We start from the raw sequence: 27,000 nt of genomic DNA, 5'->3' as shown, positions 1-27,000 counted from the left end.
GTCAAACCAGAGACAGGTCTATATACCGTCTTTGGTCAAACTATATCCGTTACTCACACCTAAATAGCCTAATTCTCAATTAAAATAATATTTAATTGAGGACAACCAATTGCACTCGAATCGGCGATTGCATTCAGCGCTGATTGGTCAGTTCTCCACATGTCCCGCCTCCGTGACGCTACAACCAGCCCCTCCCCTCTCCGCTCTCTGCGGCTCACAACCAAGTTATACACACCGACTGCACGCGGACAGGGGCGGCAGAGGGAAGCGGAAACTTCACCTTGCCTTTTAAAAAGGCGACACCATCCACGTAGGGCGCGTAAGGTCACACTCAATAACCGGAGGAGGATGACATAGACCTACTGTGTCTTTAGTTAGTTTGTTTGGGGGGGAAACGGTGTCAAGCAGCCAGGGCACACTCACCTCTCATCCTGCCGCGCGGGGCTCAGTCCTGCGCTTCCCCTGACATGAAAACAGTCGGCACGCGCCAAGCTCCGTCGCATTCACTCGCTGTCCACGAGCAGCCACGATGGTTAAATGTCCTATTTAATGGTCAAGGTATGTAGACTGCGACTTAACTGTTGTCTATGCTGCGCACTCTCTGAACCATGAATACACACACATACAGACTTGTATTGGAATAGGCCTGGTAAGACTCAACGAAATACCTGTGTTACATCCTTATAATGCCAATGTTTGGACTTAAAAATCGTCCGTAATGATCATTAGAGCGTTTACAATTACCATATTGTATCTGTATCCATCTGTGTGTATGCTAGCGGTTTTGATAATGTTCCTAGGCTACATGAGTGCTGTAATATTCTCACAGGATTATATGTTTTGATTGTAGCTAGTGAGTTTACAGTGACCTTGGAGTCTAAATGTAGGGGAGTAGTTTATTTGGTGCAAACTCCTTATGTATATTCCATAAGCTGCAGTGTCAGCTACAGTAGGCCTCCTAGTGTTATTGCATTGTGTCACGTCAGTGTATTGACAGCTTTACAGCAGTGAACCCCACAGCCTGGACACTGCAGACCACATGGAGACAGGGTGCAGGTAGGCTATAAGGCAGGTTTGGTGTTTGGTTTCATGTGTTAGAACCAAGGCAGTGTCGCCAAGTTACATACACAGTATGGATAGGAAGTTGATTTTGTGATGAACTTGGTTGTGAAAACAAAGGAGTTTGTTATTTAACAGTTATGGCACGTGTGGAGTGGTTTTCCAGTGTAAATAAATGTGCCTATTGAGATTGAAACATAATTTTCAAGGTTAGAAAGAGTAGTTTGTAAGAAGTATGTTGACTTAAGATCCATGTTAAAATGTTTTACAGAGCATTCAGTCAAAGAGTTGATTCTTGAACCTGGAAACAGTTTGACACAAATAATTTAGTCTACAAATAACTTTTCTTCCAGAGCTTTCCAAGATATCTTATAGTTCTCCTTTGCACATGGAGTTTGCTTGATTATTATGACGGCAACTCAGTTGTCATCACATTTACATTATATATCATATACTGTGTTTACCACTGTGTGGTTTTTGTTGCGATGATTGCATGTTTATCAGTTGTTTCCCCATATCATTAAAAGTATAATAAGGTTTTCTTCTCTGAATAACTTCAATGGCACAACCTTATTTTAATCTCCTAATATGTATTTCATGTATGTGTATTACATACAACATACATCACAGCAACCATGTTCAACAGAAGTAAAACTACTCAGAAGGTGCTGCTCAATTTCACTTGGATTTAAGTTACTGTTTGCACAGCAACACTTTATATGTGAATAAATACCGGTAATAAAATATTGTATCTTAAAAAACTTTTGAAAAACTTTTTCCAAACAATTTAAACAACAGGTAGAAATAAACAAACTGAAACAAAGACTTGACTCGAGAGCTGTGTGAATAATGATGTGAGCACAGGGCTGCAGATCATGGAAAACAAATGACGAGGGCATCCTGTAAACATGCGATAACCACGTGGGCAGGATGAGTGAACAGTCTTTGCCTCTGGTTTATCTCCATCCACCCATTTCCTGCCCTCCAGTAAACAGCAGTGAGCAAATTTAGATGTAAATCCCCCTCAAGGTACTTGTTTATGCCTATTTTCCTCCAGAGATGCAACACTGAGCACTTTGTAAAAACAGATAACAGATGATTTGTTATGTGTCCAGCAGGTCAGCCAGGGTTTGCTTTGCTTTGCTGTCTTTTTCTCTAAAACAACACTGCTTGGTGCACTCAGTCAACTCTCACTTTTGTCTACTATGCACACAGATGTTAAGCCATTATAACTATTATAGTCATTACCAGCTATTATAAATAGATGACCTTAATTGGGGAATGTACCGAGCTGAGTCTGTCTGAACTGCACCACAGTACTTCGGATTGCAATTAGGCTTCGGACCTGAGTTCAGGTGGCAGATTACACAGCTAATGTACTTTATCAATTTTAGCTCATCAGACAGAGACGGACAGGGTGTTGTTGGTGTTGATTCAGAAGCTGGGCAGAGCAGTTGATGGAAAGTATTTGTCTGTCAAGACTCAGATTTCTTTGCAGGGGGTTGAAGTGAGACAACAGAAGTCTGGATCAGTCAGGAATTGCATATAAAGGTTAAACATTAATCAGAGGTGAAACCATTAGTCATCCATTAGCTGATCGGAAAATGAATTAGCATCTGTTTTTATGGTAACTGAACTGTTGACAAATGAAAAAAAAAATGAAATTCCACTCTGGTTTCTGTGAGGTTATAAAGAGGATGTTTGACTCTTTTCCGAGTATTTTATTAAAAACAAAACTTTGTTTGTCAGTCACAGTTATTATAGCTGTCTCTACCCATTTTGAATGGTAACAGTGAACATCTCACTATTGGAAATCTTTTAATGGGGTCAGGTTATGATTGAAAAATTGCATTGAGTTAATGTGATGAACAATTTCTGAATTGTATCTACGTCTTATCAGTATTTTCTAAGAAAGAACAACACAAACATGTGACTTGAACAAGATACAAACACACATTTGATAGAAAATGACAAAAAAAAGAGGATGACTTAAGGCCTCTGACCATGAGGACCAACCATGTGGAAGCATGTGATTAATGTGCTACTTGTTGCCAGTTTATGCCCGTTTATTTCCTGACCCACTTTTTCAGTTTTGTTGTCCAACACGTAGACACGGCTGCTGCTGGAAAGGCAGATGCCACTGTCACTAAAAGCACTTACTCTCTGACTCACCAAGATGATGAATAGTCTTTAAACAGATGCCTGTAATCCAGTTCCAATTTCATGATTCAAATTAGGATATTAATATTAATCAAAGTCAGAGGAAGTAGAACAATAAATAACACTTGACTCATACATTCATGGAAAGACCAAGACTTCTTTATAAATTATTATCCACAGTCATTTAATCAGAATTGGTTTGCCATATTTTAAAATGTGTGGATAAATAATATATTAAGGCCGTGGTTCACAACCTTTTTTTATGGCGACCCCGCAATCACGTGCAGTAGTGTTGGGCGATTTTGACATTCTCAGATCGTCCCAATCGCCCTCCCTGGAGATCGCCGATAGACCTATCTATCGCCGGGGTCCGGGGGGGGGGGGGGGGGGGGGGGGGCGACCGTTCCGTACGTGTTCGTTCGTTCGTTCGTTCGTTCGACGGGGGGGGGGGGGGGGGGGGGGGACTACATAATAGGAGTTTTGCTTTTACCGTGCCCTGCTGTCATGCATGCGCGCTTCTCTCTCTCTCTCTCTCTCCCTCGCTAAAAACGGAGAAAGAGCACTATGATCAATAAACGCAACGCTGCCGAAACCCGAAAAATCTATTCATGGCGGACGTAATTTATTTGTGGCATGTCAGTGAACACCTCATCGGGCTGTGACATAAAGTAACAGGGCTGGCGTCGGCAGCGTCACAGCCACAACACCAGCTAAACGTGTTTCCTCAAATTTGAGGCGGAGTGGCCATCCTGTTTACTGCAGAGATTTTGTGTGCGGTCATATGACTACCTGGCTCCGTCTGATTGGACGTCGCCAGTGGCTGCATTTGATTGGTGAAACACTGTCATATGACAGAGTATCTGTTGGAAGCAGCGAGAGGAGCGGCTTCATTAAAACAAAACAAACAGATTGCGCATTGGATCAATAAAAAAAAGTAGCGAGTATGTGAGTGTGTAAAATCGTCAAGAAAACAAAACATCGCCGATCGTCCTTTCAATCGCCGATAGACGATTGGATCGCCAATCGGCACAACCCTAACGTGCAGTCACGTCAGACTGGCTGTCAATCAAGATGCGCCAGCTCAGATATTTTTATATGCTGCATTTTATTTGAACTCGATTTATATTCAAGAAAGTGAAAGTATAGAATACAGTTGTTTAAGATTGTGTGTGGTATTTTTATTCATAATTTAAAAAATAATAATAATTGGTTAAAAAAACATTTTTATCAGTAATTTCTTTTATCAATAGCTAGACATTTCAGGTGACCCCATTTGAATTCCAGGCGACCCCACGTGGGGTCCCAACCCCAAGGTTGGAAAACACTGTATTAAGGCATCATAAGTCTAGAGTTGGGGGGCAGTGTAGGTTGACACACAGGAAGTCTCGCGTCTTCTATTTATTAGCCAGGTTCATTGATGCTCTTACAGTGTATTATGTATTTTTGGGTGCTGTAATATTAATCTCTCTCTCTCTCTCTCTCTCTCTCTCTCTCTCTCTCTCTCTCTCTCTCTCTCTCTCTATCTATCTATCTATCTATCTATCTATCTATCTATCTATCTATCTATCTATCTATCTATCTATCTATCTATCTATCTATCTATCTATCTATCTATCTATCTATCTATCTATCTATCTATCTATCTATCTATCTATCTATCTATCTATCTCTATCTCTCTCTCTCTCTCTGCCACAGAGGTGCGGTGCTGTCACATTTAAAAGGTCGGAGCAGAATGCCACACAAGTTCGCATGCTGGGTAAGAACACTAACTGACCTGAATACCTCGGTGCTAAAGGTTTGTTAATATGTTTAGCCAGCCGCAAATTGGTGGTGGAAAATGTTTCCAAACATTTGGCAACGCTGCTTCAGGCTTTCAATAACCTTTGGTCCGGTTTAATCTCTATGTCAAACAGAGAAGCATATTCTGCTATCTGTGTATACACTGTCCATTTGAACGTTCATCATGAGTCCACCTTTCTGAAAAAAAAAAAAAAGTGTAGAAGAAAGTGTACTCAGTTTTTCCTCCAGTCGTGTTTTTTGAAACAATGTCTGGACTGGAGACAGTAGAAAGTAACTGTTTATCATAACTACTGTCTGAGACCTTGATGAGTCAGACCTTGAAATGTAGCCAAAGCTAGTTGTCTTCCAAATTAATGTCAAACTTTGTTTTAATGTTCCCTGGAAAAAAAAAGAGTGTGAAAACGTGTGAAGCAAGCTTAAACATATGACAAAAAAGGCGAGACTGACATGTAAATTGGATACGTGTTCACATGCACAAACAAACAAGCAGAAAGGTAGAGACAAAAACAAACACAAACAATTGCCACTGTTTTGTCCAGACGGACCCTCTCATTTGCTGGCTGACCCACTTCTCTACAGGGACCTGCCAGAAAACGTGACCGGTGGCATCGTTAAAAGAATCAAAAATAAAGAGTCCATTACTACACGTACACACACACAGAGGGTGCAGAGACTGAGTTGTATCTCAGTCAGTCATACTGTACGCGATGTGAGTGTGTGTGTGTGTGTCTGAGAGGAGGAGCTCATCTGGCGCTTACTGGTGTAGACCTTCACGGACTATCACATCGCTGCTTCTCCTCCTGTCACATGCTTCTTTTCTCACATTCAGACAATTATCAATCTTAGCTGTGTTCGTTGGTCACTACAGTTACTTTTGCATGTTTTCATCTGTTTAAATCACATGTGATTCAGGCCTTGAACACAGGACACACTCACTGTCAGCCTCCACAGTCTTAATCAATGTTTTCTTCAGGTGCCAACAAAGAGGACAGCTACTGTATCTGTCTTCATTTCGCTGCTGTTGCACCAATTCAAAGTGCTAATAAAGGCTCTTTTAAGTGTTTTATTATCAATGGCTGATGAGACTTATGATTTGGCACCACGACTGAACACACTAAGACGAGTCTATAATAGCCTGAGAAAAAAAAGATTTGATTCATTTGCCACCTGATCTTGTCATTCCTCTTTAATGTGTCAATTATTTTATAATCAGAGGAGGCAGAACAGAGTTGTGGGGCAGGGGAGGAAATATAGCAACAAATGACAAAAAAAAAAAAAAAAGTTGTGATAATCCAGCAGCTATCAGAGCAGGGCCACAGTTCACCTAAAGTTCACTTTGTTCTTGCAGTTCACTCACCTCCGATCCTCTGGAGAGTTTACTGTGCTTCCGTCATCTACCATTTAAGTTTTTTCCCCTCTAAATACAAACTGCAGTATGAATTGACAGTACTAACTTTGGTCCATTCTGATGTTTTGATACTGTAACATGCAGGTATGTTGGCGGAAATAGGTCATTGTAAAGAGAGGTATCTAGTCATAAGTGACAATAACCTTGAGACTAAAAGGAAGAAGCTGGAGAAGAACTTGGCTCTTGGTGCTCAACAAAAAAATGAAAACAACAGGACTGAGTACAAAATAAGAGACGTGCTTTGTTTCTCATGATGTCACTTCACTTCACCCCACAATAACATGTAACATTTTATGCTAAATACCAACTGCTCATCACAGCGACAACAAACAGCTACATAGTCACGGTGCGTTTTCACTCATCTGTACATTCTCACTGACTGCTCCTCACAGTTTCCCACAGTCTGTATCTTTTATCTTAATGCTCCCTGCCTCGTGATTTCTTGCAATCAACTTCTTGCGTCTGATATGTGACATTCAAGGCTATGTGCCTGTCTGTGTGTGTCTCTGTGTCTCTGTATGTGTGTGTGTGTGTGTGTGTGTGTGTGTGTGTGTGTGTGTGTGTGTGTGTGTGTGTGTGTGTGTGTGTGTGTGTGTGTGTGTGTGTGTGTGTGTGTGTGTGTGTGTGTGTGAGAGAGAGTGTGTCAGTTCTTTTGTCAGCATGTGACTTCTTCTCAAGGGAACATTTCAGTGGAAAATGAAATGATTATAGCACTGCAACTTCCATGATTACACAAAGATCTACTTACACTCACTTAATTGTGGTGTTTAATTAATGTGTGGTTTTCAGCCACCACAGGGAACCCTCCAGGTGTAAGTGCTATTAGAGGATGGCATAGATAGATGGAGAGTGGTTTCAATCATGAATGGAAGTTCTTTACAGTTCATCTGACCTGATTTGTTTCAGATCATTAGAATAATTTTAGAAGTTGCAGACAGAGCACAAACAGAAGATAATACAACAGAAGATACGAGTTTGGATGTTGGACCTGAATGAGATTGAGTGTGAATCTGAATCTGAATCTCAGGTTATTATCCTGAATGTCTTCCAATAAATTAATGTTTCAAAAAAATCCTGTTCTTCCGCTTATATTGCATAAAATTCTGGTTGCGTTTAAGCCCAGGGCTATTTTAGTCACCCAAACAGGACAACTTGACACAAATACATTGAAACAAACCCACACAAATGCTCCTATTCCATAGAAGCCTTAGTGAGGAGTGACTCATTGTGCGCTGTGTATATACCTCATTTCACCTTCAAGCTGAATTAAACTCATTATCTTGTTTTGTGAGCTCATATTCTCAAAGGTTAAACAAACTGAACACACAGCACTGAAACCATTAGACAATTCAATTATTAGTTGATCTGTTCCAGCTTCTCAAATATTAGATTGGATTCCTGGAAGTTTTTGGCTTTGCTTTGGAGAATCCAACCAATACAGACCTCACCTTGGACTCGCCTAAATTGTCAATTAGTATTCTAAGTTAAACAATTACTAGAACAACAATAAACAATTTAAACAATTAAACAATTACTAGAATAAAAAATACTAAAAAAAAAAAAAACATTGCCCTGCATATAATCTGCTCTAAAATATAATCTTAACAAACAGAATGAATGTTGTATAGTAATTTTAATATTTGTTAAATATGTGTGTATTTCATACAGCCCTGTTCCTCCTGACCTCGCTGAGAGACTGAGGATGCGTCCATGAACCCACAGCCCCATGAGCGCTCACACAAATCCTATTGGTCTGTGCTTGGGGTAGCAGCATATAGGCAGAGTGAGAGAGTGTGTCAGCGAGCTCAGAGTGGAGAGAGGAGGGGCTTTTAGACTCCACAACAACGCTGGCGCGAGTGAGACTGTAGAGGGAAGAGAGAATGCGGCAGAAGGAGGCAGCAGACTGTCAGTAGCTGAATCTGGGAGACAGGGATACGGGCGGATTCTCTCCTCTTTTTTTCCCGGCATTTCCCAGCTTTGCATTTTTTGTCTCGTCTTTTTCAGCAGCACTGTGCAAGCGTTTGCTCTCAGTCTTTCTGTCCCTCTCTCCTTTCTGCTCCTAGTTCTGTCTTTCCTTGCGGTCTTTATTCCTCTGCCCTACATCCAAACTTGCTACTATCTCAGTCTGTCCTCCGCTTTCTCACCCATGGCTACCTGACAGTGAGCTTCTCCTTCCGTCGTCTCTCTTTCCCTCCTCGTTTCTTTGTCCCACCATCCTTCTTTCTCTCCCCTTTTTTTTACCAGCATTTTTTTTTCTTTCCTCGCACTTTTCTTTGTATGGTGTGAGGATGCCAGTTTTAGACGGGCTCTGGGGCCCAGATCTCAGGATGCGGGACTCTGGTCTCGGTGTCGGGGTTGACGTTGGTGTCTGTCCGGATGAGGCTTCCCGCTCACCAGTGTGGGGTCCGCTCAGGACTCCTCCAGTGACTTGCGGCGGGGGCCTGTCGCTGGCCTTGGAACTTCCTGCTCTCATACGGCAGCTCAGGGCAGCCTGGAGGGCGCGCAGGGGAGGCCCCCGGGGGCCCGAGAGAAGTGAGGCCAGCACATGGGTGGAAGCAGAGAAGGAGGAGATAGAGGAGGGGAAGCAGGACATAGAGGACAAGAGCACACATCTGGAAGGTAACTTCCACATGATACATGTTGCAAGTACAGTAAAGCTCATAGGCGTTCACTGATAAATGTTTAATGTGTTATGTATGATGTCTGTTTAGTCTGACCAAGCTGCTGTGTATACATTTTTAACAGAAAGCACATAGTTTGTGACTTATATTGTGTGTTTTTTGGGCACATACCTTCACAATGTGTAATTATTATGTGGAAATTGTTCAGTTGTTTTCCTTTGGAGTGGTGTTTGTTGTCACCATCATGAATGAGAGTGTCTGGCCGTGTTTTTGTCTGTTCTTGTGCATCTGTTTTTTTGCATTTAAAATATACCACTTCTCGACAAGTGCGTGTGTGGGCGCATGTGTGATGGATTATCTTTGACAGCCGCGCCTCTGGCCGTATGTTTACGTACATTCGTGTCTGTAAGTGACGTGGGACGAGACGCGGCTCAGAGCGGTTCAGACAGCCGGGGCCCCAGTGGATGGTGAAATGAGGGATTTGAGCCTGTAAAGCCAGAGTGTCCATTAGATAAAGCTGTGTAACCATCTGCTGAGCCGCAGCTGTACTGATGACACTGATGTGACGCCATCAATGGAGCCTGTGTCCGTCTGTCAGGACCCTAACGCTGATGATGCATGAGTAACATTGTTTACACGTTGGTATGAACTACTTTAATTAAGTGATGAGCAACAGTGACATTACACTGATGTGGACTGTGGGAATGCGAATGCTGACTGTATTGAGAAAATACAGATGTTTTCCTGATAATGTCAATGGCACTGCCCTTCAATGGTACAGTATGAATATGATGCGGTGAAAGTCTTGACTTTGATTCGCACAACCAGCTGGTGCCAAAAACGGAACAATGTGCATTTAAATCTTGGCGTGTTTGTGTTTTTCTACAGTTAAGGCGAGGATATGATTCATACCGCGGGGAATTACCTGTGTCTACGTACTGACTCATAGGGTGGAAAACGGACAAATGTATGCCGTTCACTGCCTGTGACTTTCCCCGGTTGAGTTGTGGTGATCTCATTCACATGACGACTTCTAACAGAGGGTGAAAGTCCATCCGCACACTGTTTGATCTCACCACATAGAGCGTGGGTCAAGACACTGTGAGATACCTTGTCTGTGGTCGTAGTGACTCATTCTGACATTTAGCTCTGCAGCAAAGACTGAAAAGGGGCTGAATATTTTTCTTTTTCCTATATAATAGCAAGGTTATCAGGTTCACCGAGATTGAGTTGCAACTGGTAATGTTCAACTGAGAACTCAACTGAAGATATGATAATAATCGGACCATGTGCATAATTTATGATATGAAGCCTTTCTTTTTCCCCTTTACACGCTGCCTTGTACTGATGTTGTAACACATCTGGCTGCTGTTGCTGGCAGATCATAACGACCACAGATCATCCAACACATAGAAAGACAATGTGTTAGTTCTGCCAGTGAGTTAAAGGGCATTTCCAGTCGTAATTGATGTTTACCTCAGATATCAGGTCACCTATGATCAGTTAATTTCATACCATCCATACTCCCAACCGCATAGTATGGATGTTTATAATCGTTTTTGTTCAAGAATCTATCGTTTTTCCAATGTTCTTTAATGGGCTCCGGACTAATTTTAAAATTGTTTTGTGGTTGCAAGTAACGTCCTTTTGACCATCATTTAAAATTTAAAACTCACTTTACGATTAAATCAAAAAAAAAAAAAAAATTCGGACTTACCGTGGATTCCGCATTGCTCCTTTCCGGGTCAGAGAACACAACAGTAGATGGACTATGAGCTGCAGTTGAGAGTATGGATGGTATGAAATGAACTGATCATAGGTGACCTGATAAGAGGTAAACATTGATTACGACTGGAAATGCCCCTTTAACTGTATCTGGACATCACAGCCAGCTGCATGGATGCAGTGTATGTATCTTTGTACCACATGAAGCATCTGCAGGCAGCATCATCTGCTACTGTGTGTTTACAACATGTTTGTATTCGAGTGCTGTATTCGTGTCTGACCGGCTCTTTCTGAGAAGGGGGGAAAAAAACAGTCCCAAAGCTCAAGTTATAACCATAAACACTGAGAGATTCAGTGAAGCCAAGTGAACATATTCCTACTAGAGCCCCCTGTGTGTTTATCTGTGTGTGTGTATGTGTGTGCGTGCCGTGCGTCGTGTGCCAAGTGTGCGATCTTGTTTTTGCATTTTGAATCAGGGGTTTGGCCTCATTTACAAAGTGTGTGTGTGTGCATGCTGTGAGTTTTCACGCACAGGTTGGCGACAAGGCGCGTGTGCGCTGCCACATCTTTAAACATCCTTTCCAACTGATTCACGTTTTCATCCTGAGTGACCCAGTTCTGCTCAGCATGGAGACAATGACCTATTTACCACACAAAGAGTTAAAAGAAGAGAGGGAAAAAGACGAAGGGAGGCGGGGGGAGACGAAACGACGGATCAGATGGGGAAGAGGGGGTGTTGTTGTTGTTGTTGAACACCAAGGAATGAAGGATGATGGGAAGGTTGAGGGGGTGGTGATGGAGAAAGAGAGAGGAGGATGAGGAGACAGGATCCAGAAGCAGGGGAGGAACGAAAGATGGAGTGACACATAAAATAGAAGGATGGAGAGATAGCGAGAGCGAAGGAAGAGAGCCAGAGGCTGGTGTGTGTGTGTGTGTGTAGGGGGTGATCTGAGTGTTACTGCGGTGTTTTTTTTTTTTCCAGATGATGTATTTCCTCCTCTCCTTCCCTGCCAGCACACAGGATAAAAAAGCAAAGAGGCTTTCCCCCCTTTTCTTGCTCAAACTAGGCCAGCAGGACTTCTGCCTCACTTTAACAGGCTGAGTCACTTCCCCCAAGTGGTTTATATTTGTTGGACGGACTATAACAAGCATAAATAGGGAATGATGCCTCTTTTCCACTGTATGTTTTATGTATAGCCGCCTATGCCTACGCCTGCGCCTGCGCACACATTTACCATGCGCCACAACACCTGCCTGTGCAAACTCTGCTTCTTTGGCAACACGCACTTGCAAAGGCAAGATCTGGCAACCCCAGGGGAGTTGCCACAGCGACTCCAGCCCCATTAAACAGATAGTTTAGCCGCTGCGCTGCTGGGAGTCGCAAAGGTGATGTAAATTGGCAACGTCTGGGACATAATACGCTCCAGTTCCTCACATCTGACCTGTAAATTATTCAGTATTCCCATAGTTTTTAGCTCATTCAAGTGTAAATTTCATGCGGTGTGCAAGTATGCGGTATCTTGGAGCCCGGGTTTTTGTTGTGCCTTGTTGTCCTTGGCCTCAGGGTGTGTGGATTGTGCATTTTAAACAGAGGCGGTATTCAGTGTTCAAGGATCCGTTGTGTTGTGCTTACTTTGCTCCCTCTCCGTCTGTTAGGTGCTCACACAAGAAGGGGTCGTTCCTGTGGAAAGAAAATCATATAATAGACAGGAGACGACGTGTTGTCTGCGTGTCTAAATTACATACACACGCATGTCCTTTTTTCAAACAGAAAACATTACATTTACATTTAAAATCAACCACACCAAACCATGAGCGTCAGTGTGACACCAACAGTAAAAAAAACAAGAACAATTACTTCACGAACAGAACGTTCGCAGTCGAAGCAGCACCAGTCTGAGAATTAATAAGTGTTCAGACATGCACCATAACAGCTGCACCGTGGCATAAAATCCATTCTCCTCAGGCAAACTCAGAGCAGATGCATGATGTCCTGGTGATTCAGCCGAGTCAAAGATCCTCTTGTTTTATAGAAGCTGATTTAAGAGGACTTTAAATCTGCTTTTATGAGGCTGATCATGTCGAACATCTATGTATGACACCAGGGGGAACACTTTGCTCCGCTGTCCTCCCGTCACCCCGCTGGCTGCTGGACTTATCCTTCTATCCCCCTCTGCTCTGCTGAGTCGCTACATCCCCCTCCTCTCTCTCTCCTACCTCCCCGAATGTTGGATTCATGGATTGTTTGGGGCGGGGCATGTTAGTTAGTTTCAGTTTATTTCGGACATGTTAAAAGTAATAAGAAATAATACAGTAATGGACAGACATAACAAATAAATACTTAACAAAGATAACACATGAAAAAATAAAAATAATTGATGAAAATGAAAATAATTAGATTTTTCGTAACCGAAAAGGAGTGGGAAGAAGTAAAACATGTCAACCAAATATGGTCAATACAAAAACCACCCATAGTATCACCAGATGTTCCACCTCTCCTCATCCTCCCTTCTTTCTTTCTCTCTCGTCTCATTTAGCTGATGGCAGACTAAGCGCTGGTCATGCTGGTGTGTTGCTGACTGAGAGACGCGGCTCCTACCCGCTGATTGACCTGCACATCCTGAAAAGTAAGTCAGTGGTTGTCAGTCCACCGATACAACTCGCATCTATTTTTTTGAAAAAATGAAAAAATCTGAATACACATCCAGGAATTCCATTCAAAGTTTCTAATTGTGAGGGAAATGTTTTTATCTGGTTATACAAGAAAACACAAAGCATAATTTGAACCAATAATATATAAATGCGATACCCTGCATGAAAAATACTTCTCCTACAGCTGTATGACGAGGACACAGTAAATGAAACCCGGACACTTGTCTTTTTCAAATGAGACCCAGGGCTTTTGACCCAGGTCCTACGCATGCAGTATTTGCACTTAGTCAGATGTGATGAATTTCTGGGAAGTGACATCCAATACCCATTAAGATTGCAAATGTGTGGAGGATTTTCAGAGAATGTAGGGAGACACGTGGTTAATGAGGTCATCCCATGGCCCGCATGAAGAGATGGATGTGTGTCACTCAAGCTCTGATCCTTTTTTCTTTTTTTCTTTTTGAGTTTCTCATAAATGGAGTTAGCAAGAAATAAAGCTGTTTAATCAGGTGGTTCAGTATTTTTATACTATCTTGTACATAAAATGAGAGCCAAACGATGGTGTTATTTCATTTTTTTTAAGTCAAATCTCATAATCAAAGCAACAGAAGGAAGCTTATATGATGTAATATATGTACAATAATCACGATACATCATCATTATCCTTTATACAAATGTGGTGTTGAGGTTGAATCCAACATGTCATGTCCAACATGTCATGTCTTGAACTTGTTAATTATTGCCAGCGGTGGAGTAATGAAGCTTGGGATACACTTGTTTCTGAATAGAGCTCAGAGACAGATTCAGGGTAATTGTGCATTAAACACACATTAAGTGTTCTTGGTGTTTTTCAAAAGTGGGTCACACAGATGTCGACTCACTCCGTGGACCTGCTGAAGAAATTTCATTTAATTACTCAAGAACAAAATTTCCGAGAGAGACTCATATAATTCTGAAAATCCTAAACTGCTTTTATGAGATGTGCATCTGTCACTTATTTGCATGTAGATATCATTGAACTGCCTTGTCTTTGTCATGTCAGCCAGTGCCCAGCAGGGGGAGGTAGAGTCCTGCACCAGGAGGAAGGTGAAGCGTCTGCTGAGTTTCCAGAGATACTGTCACGCCTCCAGGCTGCTCAGGGATATCGTGCCCCACACCCCCGGGTCCCTGCACCTGCTGGACGATGACTACCTAGGACAGGCTGGGGTAAGGACGCACACTCATGCATATGCACAAACACGCAGAGGTGCAGAGATACAGGTACAGCAGCATTCATACATGTCAATCACTGATCAATTCTGACAACTTTGTCTTTTTGTTACAGCATATGCTTTCAAAAGTAGGCACATGGAACTTTGACATTTTCCTCTTCGATCGTCTTACGAATGGTAAGACGACTTACCATCATCATTCACTGTCTTTAGTTATGTTAAAACAACACCATTGTTTTCACTGGGTTACCTACTGTATGTTGTCATGTTATTTATGCCTAATTAAAAAAAAAAAACCCTTCTTTTCTCATACTCTGCACCACACCAAGCTATCAAATTAAATTTTTGTGAAGTTGACTTGACGCTGTTTTCATTTCTGTGTGTGTGTGTTGTAGGCAACAGCCTGGTGACTCTGATGTGCCATCTCTTCAATGTCTATGGTCTCATTCATCACTTTCAGCTGGACATGGTCAAACTGCACAGGTTTCTGGGTAAGTTTCAAGACAGTAGCAGTTATTCCTCCCATCAGCCCTCTGTGCTCTGATATTATTGGCCACTGACGTCGCATAAATTATATTAAAGGGACTACTAGGACTTTAGGAAAGCGGCAGTGTTTTCACTCTACATTTCCCATGAGCCTCCACGCGCACAGGGGAATTCTTGGACCGGCGCAAGTCGGACGAAAGTGGTCGAAAGCATTTGCCAAAAATGTTTTAATTAATCAAGAACGAAAGTCCGACCATAAACGATGCCAACTAGCGATCCTGCAGCGTTATTCCCATGACCCACCGGGCAGCGCCCAGAAAACCAGGAAACTAGGAAATGCTGGGAGTTGGCCACTAAATAATAATATCAAAATGACTATAAAGACAAAACGATATATATTTATCAAAAATGGACCCATTAACAAGTGTGGGTAACGTAGAAACATCCACATTAATATGAGACGCTTTTATAACCAAAAGCAAACTCCTCGGGGTCTCTTTAAGATCATTTTGCAAGAGCGTTTTACAACAGTTAAATGGTAAGGAGGACTGATATGCACATATACACATTGTCCCTCAACTGTCCCCTCCTATTCTATATAGAAAGCATTTGCTTTGTGAAAGGTTCACACCGAGTCTCTTTATACAGGGCAGAAAACACCTGAAAGCTGAGCAGGGTTTAACATTTCAGGAAAGCCCAGAGTGACGTCAGCTGCTGTTTCTCTGCCAATCACTCATCACAAAGGACACGTTGGGTTTATTTTCCTCACAGCAGCAACAAATATGGACAAAGTGACTGACGTCATAGTAAATAAATATTAATCCAGTATCACAGCATACTAAACATTGCTGCCCCATACAACAACAGAGTCTATATGGTTTTATGGAAACAAAGTGCACAGTTAGCTTTTTTATTTTAAATCCATTTCTCTCTGCCTTAATATCTGAACATGTGAACACAATCTATTCGCGGCTTTGCCGAGTCGAGTCATTTGTCCACTGGGTGTTTGCAGCTCTTTCAATAATTGTAAAATTCAGTATTTTTTTTCCTCAATGAACCAAAACATCTTGATGTATTAACTGGATTACACAGATCTGAAAATCTAATTTTGGCTTTCACGTGTCTCAACAGTGTTTCCTGATTTGCAATAATATCCGATTAAAGTATGCAAGGTGAAATCATTTTAATAGGATATTAACCAGATCTCCTGTCCTGCCAGGCATGGTGCAGCAGGACTACCACTCCCAGAATCCCTATCACAATGCTGTCCATGCAGCAGATGTCACTCAAGCCATGTACTGCTACCTGAAGGAGCCCAAGGTAATGACTAACACTGTATTCATGGATACACACACACCCTCTCTGTTTCAACCCCACATGCACACACTGCAGCGATTCACTAGACCTGAACTTCTCCTTGACATATTCTATTAGCTCTGCTCCCTGAGGGATAATTCCTGCTCGCTTAGACTCGGCAACACATCTATCCCACAGCCCGCAGAAATCCCTGAGGCCCTCTGACCAGATTAAGTGCCTCTGCATCTCTCCCCTCACACAGTAATTGTTTTGTGTCCTTGTTGCTCTGCAAAGCACTTAGTGATGCACATATTTTGTTAAAGGACCATGAGCTGGTGTGCTTTAGATAAACAGGACACACTCGTATAAGATGACAGGCCCGCTGCTTCTCCAATCAATATACCATTGTGTCCTTTACTGACTGTTAAGCATTCATCTCCATGCTCTGACACACACACATGAATTAAAATCCATAACTGTGAGTGAGCACTTCAGTTTAGAGGGCACGATGCAAGAGCATTTGAATTAGGAGGTAAATATATTTCTAGAATATGTCCTCTATTGTACTTCACTTACAATACGCCTTTTTTTTTCCCAAAGGAAGTTGAAATATGAAAAGTAGATTTGCAGAAGACAAATTGAAGTGTAAATATGCTGAAGGTCACAGCTGAACTGAAAGCTACAGTAATGTTTAGTGGAGTCACTTAGTATCAGTATAGGTTTGTTAAGGCTCAGTGCTCCACATTATTGGGCTTGGAATGAAACATTAACCTGTAGGTTGAAAGAATTATTATTATTTCCAATCTATTTTTTTTTTTTTTTTTTTCAACTCTCTTTATTGATTTTTCTCATTTTGAACATAGAACACATCAGACACAACAGACATCTTACACATTTACACGTACACGTTTACATAAAAAGGGTCATTTAAATTGTATTAACTTATGTATCTCAAAATGAAAAATAGACAGATGAAGGGGATTAATTTAAAAATAAAAAAAGGAAATAAACAAGATTATACGTAACCAAATGTATACATTCTTCAAAAGTAAAAAAAAAACCAAAAAGGGGGGAGACAAAAACTAAACAGAGACAGGGAAAAATAAATATTTGTATATATATAAAAAATAGAATAAAATAAAATACAAAGTCTTTCCTTCGAGAAGAGCATTTCTATAGCTTGCCCTCACACTATGTTGTGGTTAAAATAATCAATAAACGGTTGCCAAATACTATAGAACTTTCTTTCCTGATTTTTCAGTGAAAATCTGATTTTCTCCAGCTCTAAATGTCTCATAACATCTGTCATAAGATTTGTATAAGTTGGAGCTGCCTTTTGTTTCCAATTAAGTAATATCAACCTTCGTGCAAGTAGGCTGACAAACGAAACCATGTTATGCTCCCTGTTGCTTTTCGTTATGCTTGAATCAATAATTCCTAGAACCGCCACCAATGGATCTACATTAATAGGTCTATGTAAGATATTTGATAGAGTCTGAAAGATATTGTCCCAATAATTTGATAACTTCGGGCAACTCCAAAACATATGGCCCAGTGTTGCTGGTCCAAGTCCACATCTGTCACATGAAGGATCTACTGAGGGAAATATTTTATGGAGCTTTTGTTTTGACCAATGTAAACGGTGTATTATTTTAAATTGCAGGAGGCCATGTCTTGCACATATTGAAGAGCTATGAGTTTGTGTTAGGGCTGTCTGCCATTGATCTTCTGTGATCCCCCTGCCTAGGTCATCCTGCCATGCCAGCCTCAGATGATCCATAGTATCTTTGCCAGCCAGATTTGACAGATTTTCGTATATCTTGGATATTCCTCCCTTTCTAGAAGGATCTTGCATAAGTATCAAATCCATTGAGGATCGATTTGGGATATTTGGATATGATGGATTATTCTTAATAACAAAGCTCCTTATCTGCAAATATTTATAAAACTGTGACCTTGGAATATTATATTTTACCTGCAACTGTTCAAATGTTGGAAAAACTTTATCTATGAATATATCCAGGAAGGTATGAATTCCTTTTTCAAACCAATCCTTAAATAATGTATTAGTGAATGAAGGTGCAAAGGTGTGATTTTCGATAAGAGGGCTTTGAAGTGAACAAGACTGCCAACCATAAGATTTCCGAATTTGAGACCAAATCTTGAGTGAGTGGGAGACGATTGGATTATTTAGTGAGCCAGGGTCTACAGTGGGCAGAGCTGAGAGCAGCATAGCTGGGAGAGAAGAAGGGTGACAACAGGCATTCTCTATACTTAACCATAGCGGAGGCCTTTTTTGTAGCCAGTAGGTCATCATTTTAATGTTGCTTGCCCAATAATAAAATTTAAAGTTTGGCAACCCCATGCCTCCTACTGATTTTGGTCTCTGTAAAAAGCTCATCCTTAATCTAGGTTTTTTCTTATTCCAGATAAATTCTGAAATTATTTTATCTATGCTTTGAAAAAAACCTTTTTTGATATATATGGGAATACACTGATATAAAAAAAGAAATTTGGGGAGGATGGTCATTTTGATTATGTTAATTCGACCTGCTAATGTTATGGAAATATGGGACCATCTCTGCAGGTCTTCTGTTGTAATGTCTAGTAATTTTTGAAAATTCTCCTTGTATAGATCTGCAAATGTTTTGGTAATATTAATACCTAAATACTTAAACTGAGTTGAGGTCCTAAAGGGTAATTTATCAAGGAGTTGTTGGTCTTTTATGGTCTTTATTGGGAATAATATACTTTTGCTAATATTTACTTTATATCCCGATAGTTGTCCAAATTTGTTCAAAATTGAGATTATTGCAGGGACTGATTTAGAAGGATCGGAGATGTATATTAATAAATCATCGGCGAACAGTGAAACCTTGTGCTCCTTGCCTCCTCGATGAATCCCGCTATATTCTTTTGAAGCTCGCAAAGAGACTGCAAGAGGCTCTATTGCCAGTGCAAAAAGCAGCGGAGATAGGGGACATCCCTGCCTAGTGGAACGTGTTAACCTAAAGTACTCCGATTTAATCTTATTTGTCTGTACTGAAGCCATTGGGGATGCATAAAGGAGCTTGATCCATGAAATATATTTTGAACCAAAACCAAACCTTGACAGGGCCGAGAAGAGATACCCCCACTCGACCCTGTCAAAGGCCTTCTCCGCGTCCAATGATAATAATATTTCAGAGAGTGAGTTGGAGTTAGATGTATATATAATATTGAATAGTCTGCGGATATTATGTGTCAATTGTCTGTTTTTAATAAAACCCGTTTGATCTACGTGAATTATTGTTGGGAGTACATTTTCTAGTCTAATTGCCAATATTTTAGCTAGAATTTTAGTGTCTATGTTCAGCAGACTCACTGGTCTGTAAGATGCTGCTTCCAGTGGGTCTTTACCTTTTTTGTGTATTAAAGAAATTGTTGCCTGATAGAATGTTGCCGGAAGAAACCCTGTCTCAGATGATTCGTTAAAAACTTTCAAGAGAAGAGGTGCAACCTCCGTGACAAAAGTCTTATAAAATTCAGGTGTATACCCATCCGGGCCTGGTGCTTTCGAGCTTTGTAAACTGCGTATTGCTGAGGTAACCTCCTCTAGAGTTATAGGCTCCTCCAACAAACTCCTATCATCCTGACAGATGGAAGGGATCTCCAAGTTATCAAAAAACTCTTGTATAGTTCCAGAATTAACTGCTGTTTCACTTGTATATAGTTTAGAATAAAATTGTTTGAATTCGAGATTTATTTCTGATTGGTCTTTTGTTGTATTCCCAGAACCGGTGCGAATTTCAGTTATATGTCTAGAGGCCTCAGATATTCTTATCTGGTGATCCAATCTATTTTTATGTTCGATGTTGATGCGGTTCTTTTTTTTTTCTTTCATATTTTTTACTTTTTACTTTATTTTTGTCACTTAACAACAAATATATGATTGCTTTGTTAGCAACATACAGTATATCCTATCCAATGTGCACCTTGCAATAAAAAGAATATTGAAGGTCAGACTTGACATCTGTAATTTCAGGTGTAGAACTGTGATCTAATGTGTTACAGGTACAGGTAAAAAATACCAGTTTCTCCACACTCACTGTGTGCTCAGTCGGTCTCTCAGCGATGATACTGAGGAAACTGTGCTCAGGTCAGAATAAGATTATACACGTGTCTGTGTTCCTTGTGTTGTAGCTGGCAGAGCAGCTGAGCCCCCTGGATGTGTTCCTGGGTCTGATGGCAGCAGCCGCCCACGACGTGGACCATCCTGGAGTCAACCAGCCCTTCCTCATCAAGACCAGACACCACCTGGCATCGCTCTACCAGGTACACAGCCGAGGCGGCGCTGGTTATAAGTGTGTGTTTGTGTGTGATGGTAGCTGGAGTGTCAGAGCTGAAACTATGTCTCTTTGTAAAAATGTTTGCAATCTTTTCCCGTCACCAACAGAACACATCTGTACTGGAGAGTCACCACTGGAGGTCGACTGTGGGGATGCTGCGAGAGTCAGGACTGCTGTCACATCTGCCTGTTGATATGTGGTAACTAGACACATTGACACACTATAAACACACCACACACTACACAATATGCAAATACAAAATACAATACAAATGTATTTATAAAGCACATTTATAAACAACAGCGTTGACCTAAGTGCTGTACAACAAAAATACAAAATACAGAGACTTAACACAGATTAAGAAAAAATTCGAACCAAAAAGCAAATAGCTATTGCTATTGTAAAACAATACCCCCTTCTTGTCATTGAAATGTGACCAAGGTACATATGAATTAAGACATTTTAACCAGTTATAAATAAACTTATCGATGCTCTGTAGAAAACTTTGTCATGACAGAACTGACTTTGACACACTGATGCTTCTGGAAAGGATTTACACACATATATAAAATACAACCAGACAAATCAGAATATTTGATTAGGGTTAATAATCCTGAAACATTTACTCGTTTATTATCATAAGCTTCTTTCATGTACCAGCTTCCAGAGGAAGGTTTAGAGGTCAGGGTCAGATACAGAACACCAGAAACTCTCCATTTAACTCATCACTATGAAAAACAGTAGAAAACCACTGATAACTTACCAATAAACACGCAGTATATTTATGATGCAGGTAAAGTCAGAGAGAGGAGCACATTAGTGTTTGTTTTTGCTCAGTGTCGCCCCCCTCCGCTCTGCAGGCAGGACATGGAACAGCAGCTGGGCTCTCTCATCCTGGCCACAGACATCAGCCGGCAGAACGAGTTCCTGTTGACCTTCAGAGAACATCTGGACAACCAGGACTTGGATCTTCAACTGGCTTCACACAGGCACTTTATGCTGCAGGTACACTTCACACACAGCCACACGCCTCACAACAAAGTATATTCATGGATTCTTTATGTAATTTAAATTAAATAAATGACTTTGTCCCCTGTCTGTTTGCCCACAGATCGCTCTGAAGTGTGCCGACGTCTGTAACCCCTGTCGGGTCTGGGAGCTGAGCAGACAGTGGAGTGAGAGGGTGTGTGAAGAGTTTTACAGACAGGGTGAGTTAACTGTTTTCTCTTAGTTCAAGATTAAAATACATCAGAGAATATGGCTATGACACTGCAAGTTGCCTTTTTTTTTAATGTAAGGGAACTTTGTCTTTCAAAAATAGACATATTTTGTCAAATTTTCATACAAGACACCAGGGGTGCTGCTGAAATCCAAGCATTTTAGATCTGAAAATCAAGAATTACAATGAATGACTTATGTTCTGTATTCTGTTGGGTACTTGAATTAACCTTAATGTTTCCAACACTTTTTAAATTTGCTGATATCGATATGGAAACAGTCTGTTTTACTTTAGTCGCCTGTCAGTGTTGTGGTTGCCTGCGAAATATCTAGTTTTAAGCCCCATTTCTAAGATGCTTACTGATTGTAGCTACTTCAGCATAATATTGTAGAGGTTTTATTTTTGTCTTTCTGTATTATTATCTATTCCTTACTATCTATTTGATTTCTTAACAGGGGACCTGGAGAGAAAGTTTGACTTGGAGATCAGTCCTCTGTGTAACCAGCAGGCTGACTCTGTCCCAGCCATCCAGATAGGTGAGTACAAAACACACAGAGCATTGTATCTTCACTAGTGCTGTCAAAAATATTGCGTTATTAACGCGTTAACGCAAATCAATTTTAACAGCGTCAATATTTTTATCACGAGATTAACGTTCTTTGTGACCTAGTGAACTTGTAGTTTATTCATAAGCTCCCCCTGACTGATCACTCTCCCTGCCTTCACTATGTGTCCTAGGTTTTATCTCCTACATTGTGCAGCCTCTGTTTGAGGAGTGGTACCGCTTCACCGAGCCCAGCCCGCTCAGCCAGACCATGATGGGTCACCTGCACAAGAACAAGGCGCGCTGGAGCCACCTCCGATACACACAAACACATTCAGACACAGAGACGCACCCCGACAACGATGAGCCCGAGCCCGAAGGAGGGGGCGGAAAGGGAGACAGCGTCCCTTAATCGCCCTCCTTGTTTCTCGGGGTGTTTCATCTTCTTTGCTAACGGAGGAGGAGTGTTTATGAGGCTCCTTGTTTATCCTCCAGCATATTTCCTCCCACTCGTGGGTGCACACGGCTTCTGGAAGTGGAAGCGCAGGATGGAAGTGTGGCCCTGATTAGTGAGTGGCTCCCTCAGCGCTGCAGGAATAAAAAAAAAGAAGAAGATGGAGACAGATCCATGGTAGAGCAGATGGATTGGTAATCTTAGTAAATAAAAGGCCAATTTGACAAAGTCATGCCTTCCTCTTTAACCCTGTGATATCTGCTTCAAAGCTACTGAGACACAGGTATAGGATGGTGAGGTTATGGCTGATGGCAGAAGAGGGATCAGCGAAGATGAATACTGATGTGTCTGCACAACGCTGCTAGAAGAATAAAGAAAAGCCAAAATTATATACAAATTGAATAAGTCAGCTGGACTGTGCTGGAAAAGATGCTATAGAATATATGAAAGGAATATATTATATATCGACTATACTATGCTTTTTAAACTTTTAAACAATGCATATTAAGCTCTTTTCACTTTTTGTCTTTTTTTTTTGTACAGCTTGCACTTCTATTGGATGCTCTTTCATACAAGTGTCTCACTTGTCTACTTTTCACTGAAGTGCGTTTTAACTCGAGCACTAAGTTGGTATGTCAAAGTATGGTAAACTGTAACGCGTAACTCTGTTTAAACCGTGTAACCTGTAAGACTGACCCACACAATTAACGACTGACACGAGGCGGCTTCAGCTGCTGCTGCTGAGTTGCTTGAACCCTTGATATCAACCTTCTGCTGGATGATTTTTGACAAGACCCGACTCACCGACATGGAGATCACAAACAAGCCATTTTTTTCCCCTGTCATGTCATGTTATGAACAGTATAATCTTTTCAGACTGTGATGTACGACCTCAGCACTTCACATGCCAAAATCACAGCGATGTATCAACCGTTCTACTGCGTATGAATCTTGGGAAACATAACTCTCCTTATACCGATGTTACCTTTGTTTAAAAAAAAAACTTAATGGGTGCATTTACTTATCTGATAACCTCACTTTACAAGCTCATACACAACAAAGCCTTAACAGCAACTTGGTCTGTCTGTGAATTTTGTAATGGTGTTTTACCATTTTCTGGACAAGCTTTCTTACACCATCAAACTGTCGTTGCCTGTTGTTCTTCAGCCATACCAGCATACTAAACACACACACACACACGCACGCACGCACACACACACACACACACACACACACACACACACACACACACACACACACACACACACACACACACACACACACACACACACACACACACACAGTACTGTAGCCATTTGATCTCTCCCAACCAGTGTTAGGGTCAGATTGGGTCATACACTCAGTGAGTATTTGCCAAGGTGCCAATGTACTGTACTGATACATTGACTCACTGCTCTGTTACCTCTCTAAGGCTTTTATATGATTTTGTTTTTACACTTGCTGCAGGCACTGTGTGCACTGTATCTTATCAACAGACTTGGGCCAATTAGTAACTACAGATATTTACATTTCTAATATCGACTACTTTATAATATCCTGCAGTAAATATCAAGTCAATAAAGATGTTTTTACAGAAAAGAGATATCATAGTTCATTATTAAAAAATATGTACAATTTCCAATGGTACTTGTATTAAAGATTTATTTGAAGCTGATCCATATGTCACTGATGTAACTTAAAGCAAGTATTACTAGTTGGTCCAAGAATAAAATACTGGTATGAATTTTTTTTTTTTTTTTTTTTTACCAGTCTGCTCTAAATATGTATAGATAAGGTTGTCAGTCTTGAGGTTCATGTCTAGCATGGTCGAGGCTGTGCACACAGTGCTAACAGAGGCCCCGGCTCCACGTCTTCCCTAAACTATAATAGAAGAATAACCTGAGAATTATGATTCCTACAACCCAGCCAACACACAGTGAATTCTGTTGGATCATTACAACTCAAATTATGTTTAAGTCTGTTCATGAAAAATGTTAAACCAATGATGTAACAAAAAAAAAAGTTTTCCTTTTCTGAATAGAGGTTACACTAACTGTGATATAAGCCTTTTCTATGAGATGCAGTGCAATAAAGTTGAGTCACTGGCCAAGTTGTAAGAAAGGGGCCATATTCATATGTATCTGTAGCTCTGGTTATTTGTAAATTATTCCTATGTCTCCTCACTAGAGCACTGTATTGGCAATGCCGAAACTCCCATTATATTTAAGCCCCGTACTTGTCACTGTTTTTTATGCCTCTACTGTAATGGGGAGTTGTAGATTATCTATGAAAAGCCTGACAATGCTGACTGATTTAATGTACTCTTGTGTTGTCGATCACCAGTAGTTACTGAGAAAGCTCACTGATTAATTCAATCTTGTTTTTGTTTTTTCATGAAACACCATTTCATGCTACCTAAAACTGACAAATGTTTCTGCCATGACGTAGACCTTGTCAAGATATAGCAGGCCTCGGGCCGCCTTGTATTTGAATACCTCTCAGAATAAGCACTGACACAGGGTCACTGGGCCATACTGGGTTCACAACCATATATTAATATGAACTGTAGTTTTTATATCAGAGTAGTTATAGCAGAAACTTGACTGTAATGGTCACAGGAGATTCAACCAGGACCAGCTGGTATTATATTATTATATATATACAGTATGTAGTTTACATTATAAGATTGGACACAATGATCTTAAGAGAAATCTCAACTTGTCTATAGTTATTAACATTTTTATGCATATGCACTGAGGTGGCAGTGTTTCCTATTTTTACACCCTCAAAGGGTCATCTATTGTTAAAAGTACCACTGTGTTTAATGGACTAATCCACTTCAGACTGAAATGTGTTTTAATGATTTAACTTCTATCTTCACATGTAGTGTAATCAGTTGCCTGAAGGTTTGAAATATTTTTGCTGTAAGTGGATTAAAGTCAATCTAATACCACAGTTACTGAGAGAAGTTTAAAATGTTTTTTTTCTACTTTCCTGTGTTTTGCTCATTTGTTTTACTGTAATTAAAACTGCTGCAAAACTGTAGAGAAGAACACAGAGACTGATGCACCAGTTGTGGAACTGTTGACGTTGAAATGTAAATTGAAATTTTCTCTGTGGGTTTTAGATGCTTGTCTTCTTTGTCGTTTAAGGCAGAGGTTCATTCTTGACCTTGAACTCAGCAGTCTTTTCATTATGTCCATTTAGTTTGTGTTTCAGTCGGTAGCAACATGCTCGCTACCTGAAGAACTTCATGTCTTTGGAGAAATGTAATCACCAGCTTAATAAATACTGTAAACATATTTGAATGGCCCCTTTGAAATTCAGCCCAGTGAATCCAAAATCATAACTGTATATTTGTGTTCTGACAACCAACCTCTGAGCACTGTGAACAACAACAATAAATGTTTTTAAATTAACATCAGACATGTTGCTGTGTCTCTTTGTTTTTGGCAGAAGGAAATGTTCTGAGTGTGTTCGACCACTAGATGGCAACAAAATCATTTCAGTGGCTCCGTGCACAAGAGAGACGCCACGGAGGGCGACAGGATCGCTCCTCATGACAGGGATCCTCTACCCTAATGCTTTGTATACAGTATAAACACAACAGACAGCCTGTAAATCAACATGACAATTTCTGTGATGTAAGCACAGCTGGGGGCCACTGGGGCCCCGCATGTAAACAAAAAAAAATGGTAAGAAGAAAGACAGACTGGAATCAGAGTAAAGTTGAGTTTAGTTTTAGTTTGCAAGACAAACAAAAGACTCTAAGAAGCTGAATGAGTCACCGTATACTGAGTTTACCAGCATTTTCTAACCTGGTGAAAATTAAACATCTATGTAACACAGGAGGTGTGTAAAGAAGAATGTGATGCAGAGCATTAGAGCCTAATAGGGGGAGGGGGTGCAAGGTGAAGAGAGTCAGAGGGGAAGTTTCTGAGTAGAGGATTAACGGGGATTTTGTACTGAAAGGAGAGAATAAAAAAATGTGAATTTACTGTAAGTGCAGGGCTGATATATGCTGCTATTATCTATT

At 40.8% G+C, this 27,000-nt stretch overlaps 1 protein-coding gene across 2 annotated transcripts; it reads left to right on the top strand.

Annotated features, from left to right (window-relative positions):
- Window positions 1-241: 241 nt before the first annotated feature.
- On the top strand, window positions 242-26,364 carry LOC311007668 (3',5'-cyclic-AMP phosphodiesterase 7B-like). 2 transcript variants are annotated; one of them, XM_084000926.1, is made up of 14 exons: window positions 242-558; window positions 4,916-4,976; window positions 8,097-9,047; window positions 13,312-13,401; window positions 14,469-14,632; window positions 14,751-14,814; window positions 15,033-15,128; window positions 16,343-16,443; window positions 20,602-20,733; window positions 20,855-20,946; window positions 21,608-21,752; window positions 21,859-21,955; window positions 22,422-22,502; window positions 22,705-26,364. In XM_084000926.1, exons 3-14 carry the CDS (start codon window positions 8,717-8,719, stop codon window positions 22,920-22,922), a joined length of 1,611 nt encoding a protein of 536 aa, XP_083857052.1. In that variant the 5' UTR covers window positions 242-558; window positions 4,916-4,976; window positions 8,097-8,716; the 3' UTR covers window positions 22,923-26,364. The 2 variants fall into 2 exon arrangements, with proteins under 2 accessions (XP_083857052.1, XP_083857053.1); XM_084000927.1 differs by lacking the exon at window positions 8,097-9,047.
- The last annotated feature ends 636 nt before the right edge of the window (window positions 26,365-27,000 follow it).

The sequence above is a fragment of the Trachurus trachurus genome (genome assembly GCF_905171665.1).
Source record: "Trachurus trachurus genome assembly, chromosome: 24".
In the NCBI taxonomy this organism is placed as follows: Eukaryota; Metazoa; Chordata; class Actinopteri; order Carangiformes; family Carangidae; genus Trachurus; species Trachurus trachurus.
Note: the sequence above shows the minus strand (reverse complement) of the source record. Positions and strands in the feature narration are given on the sequence as shown.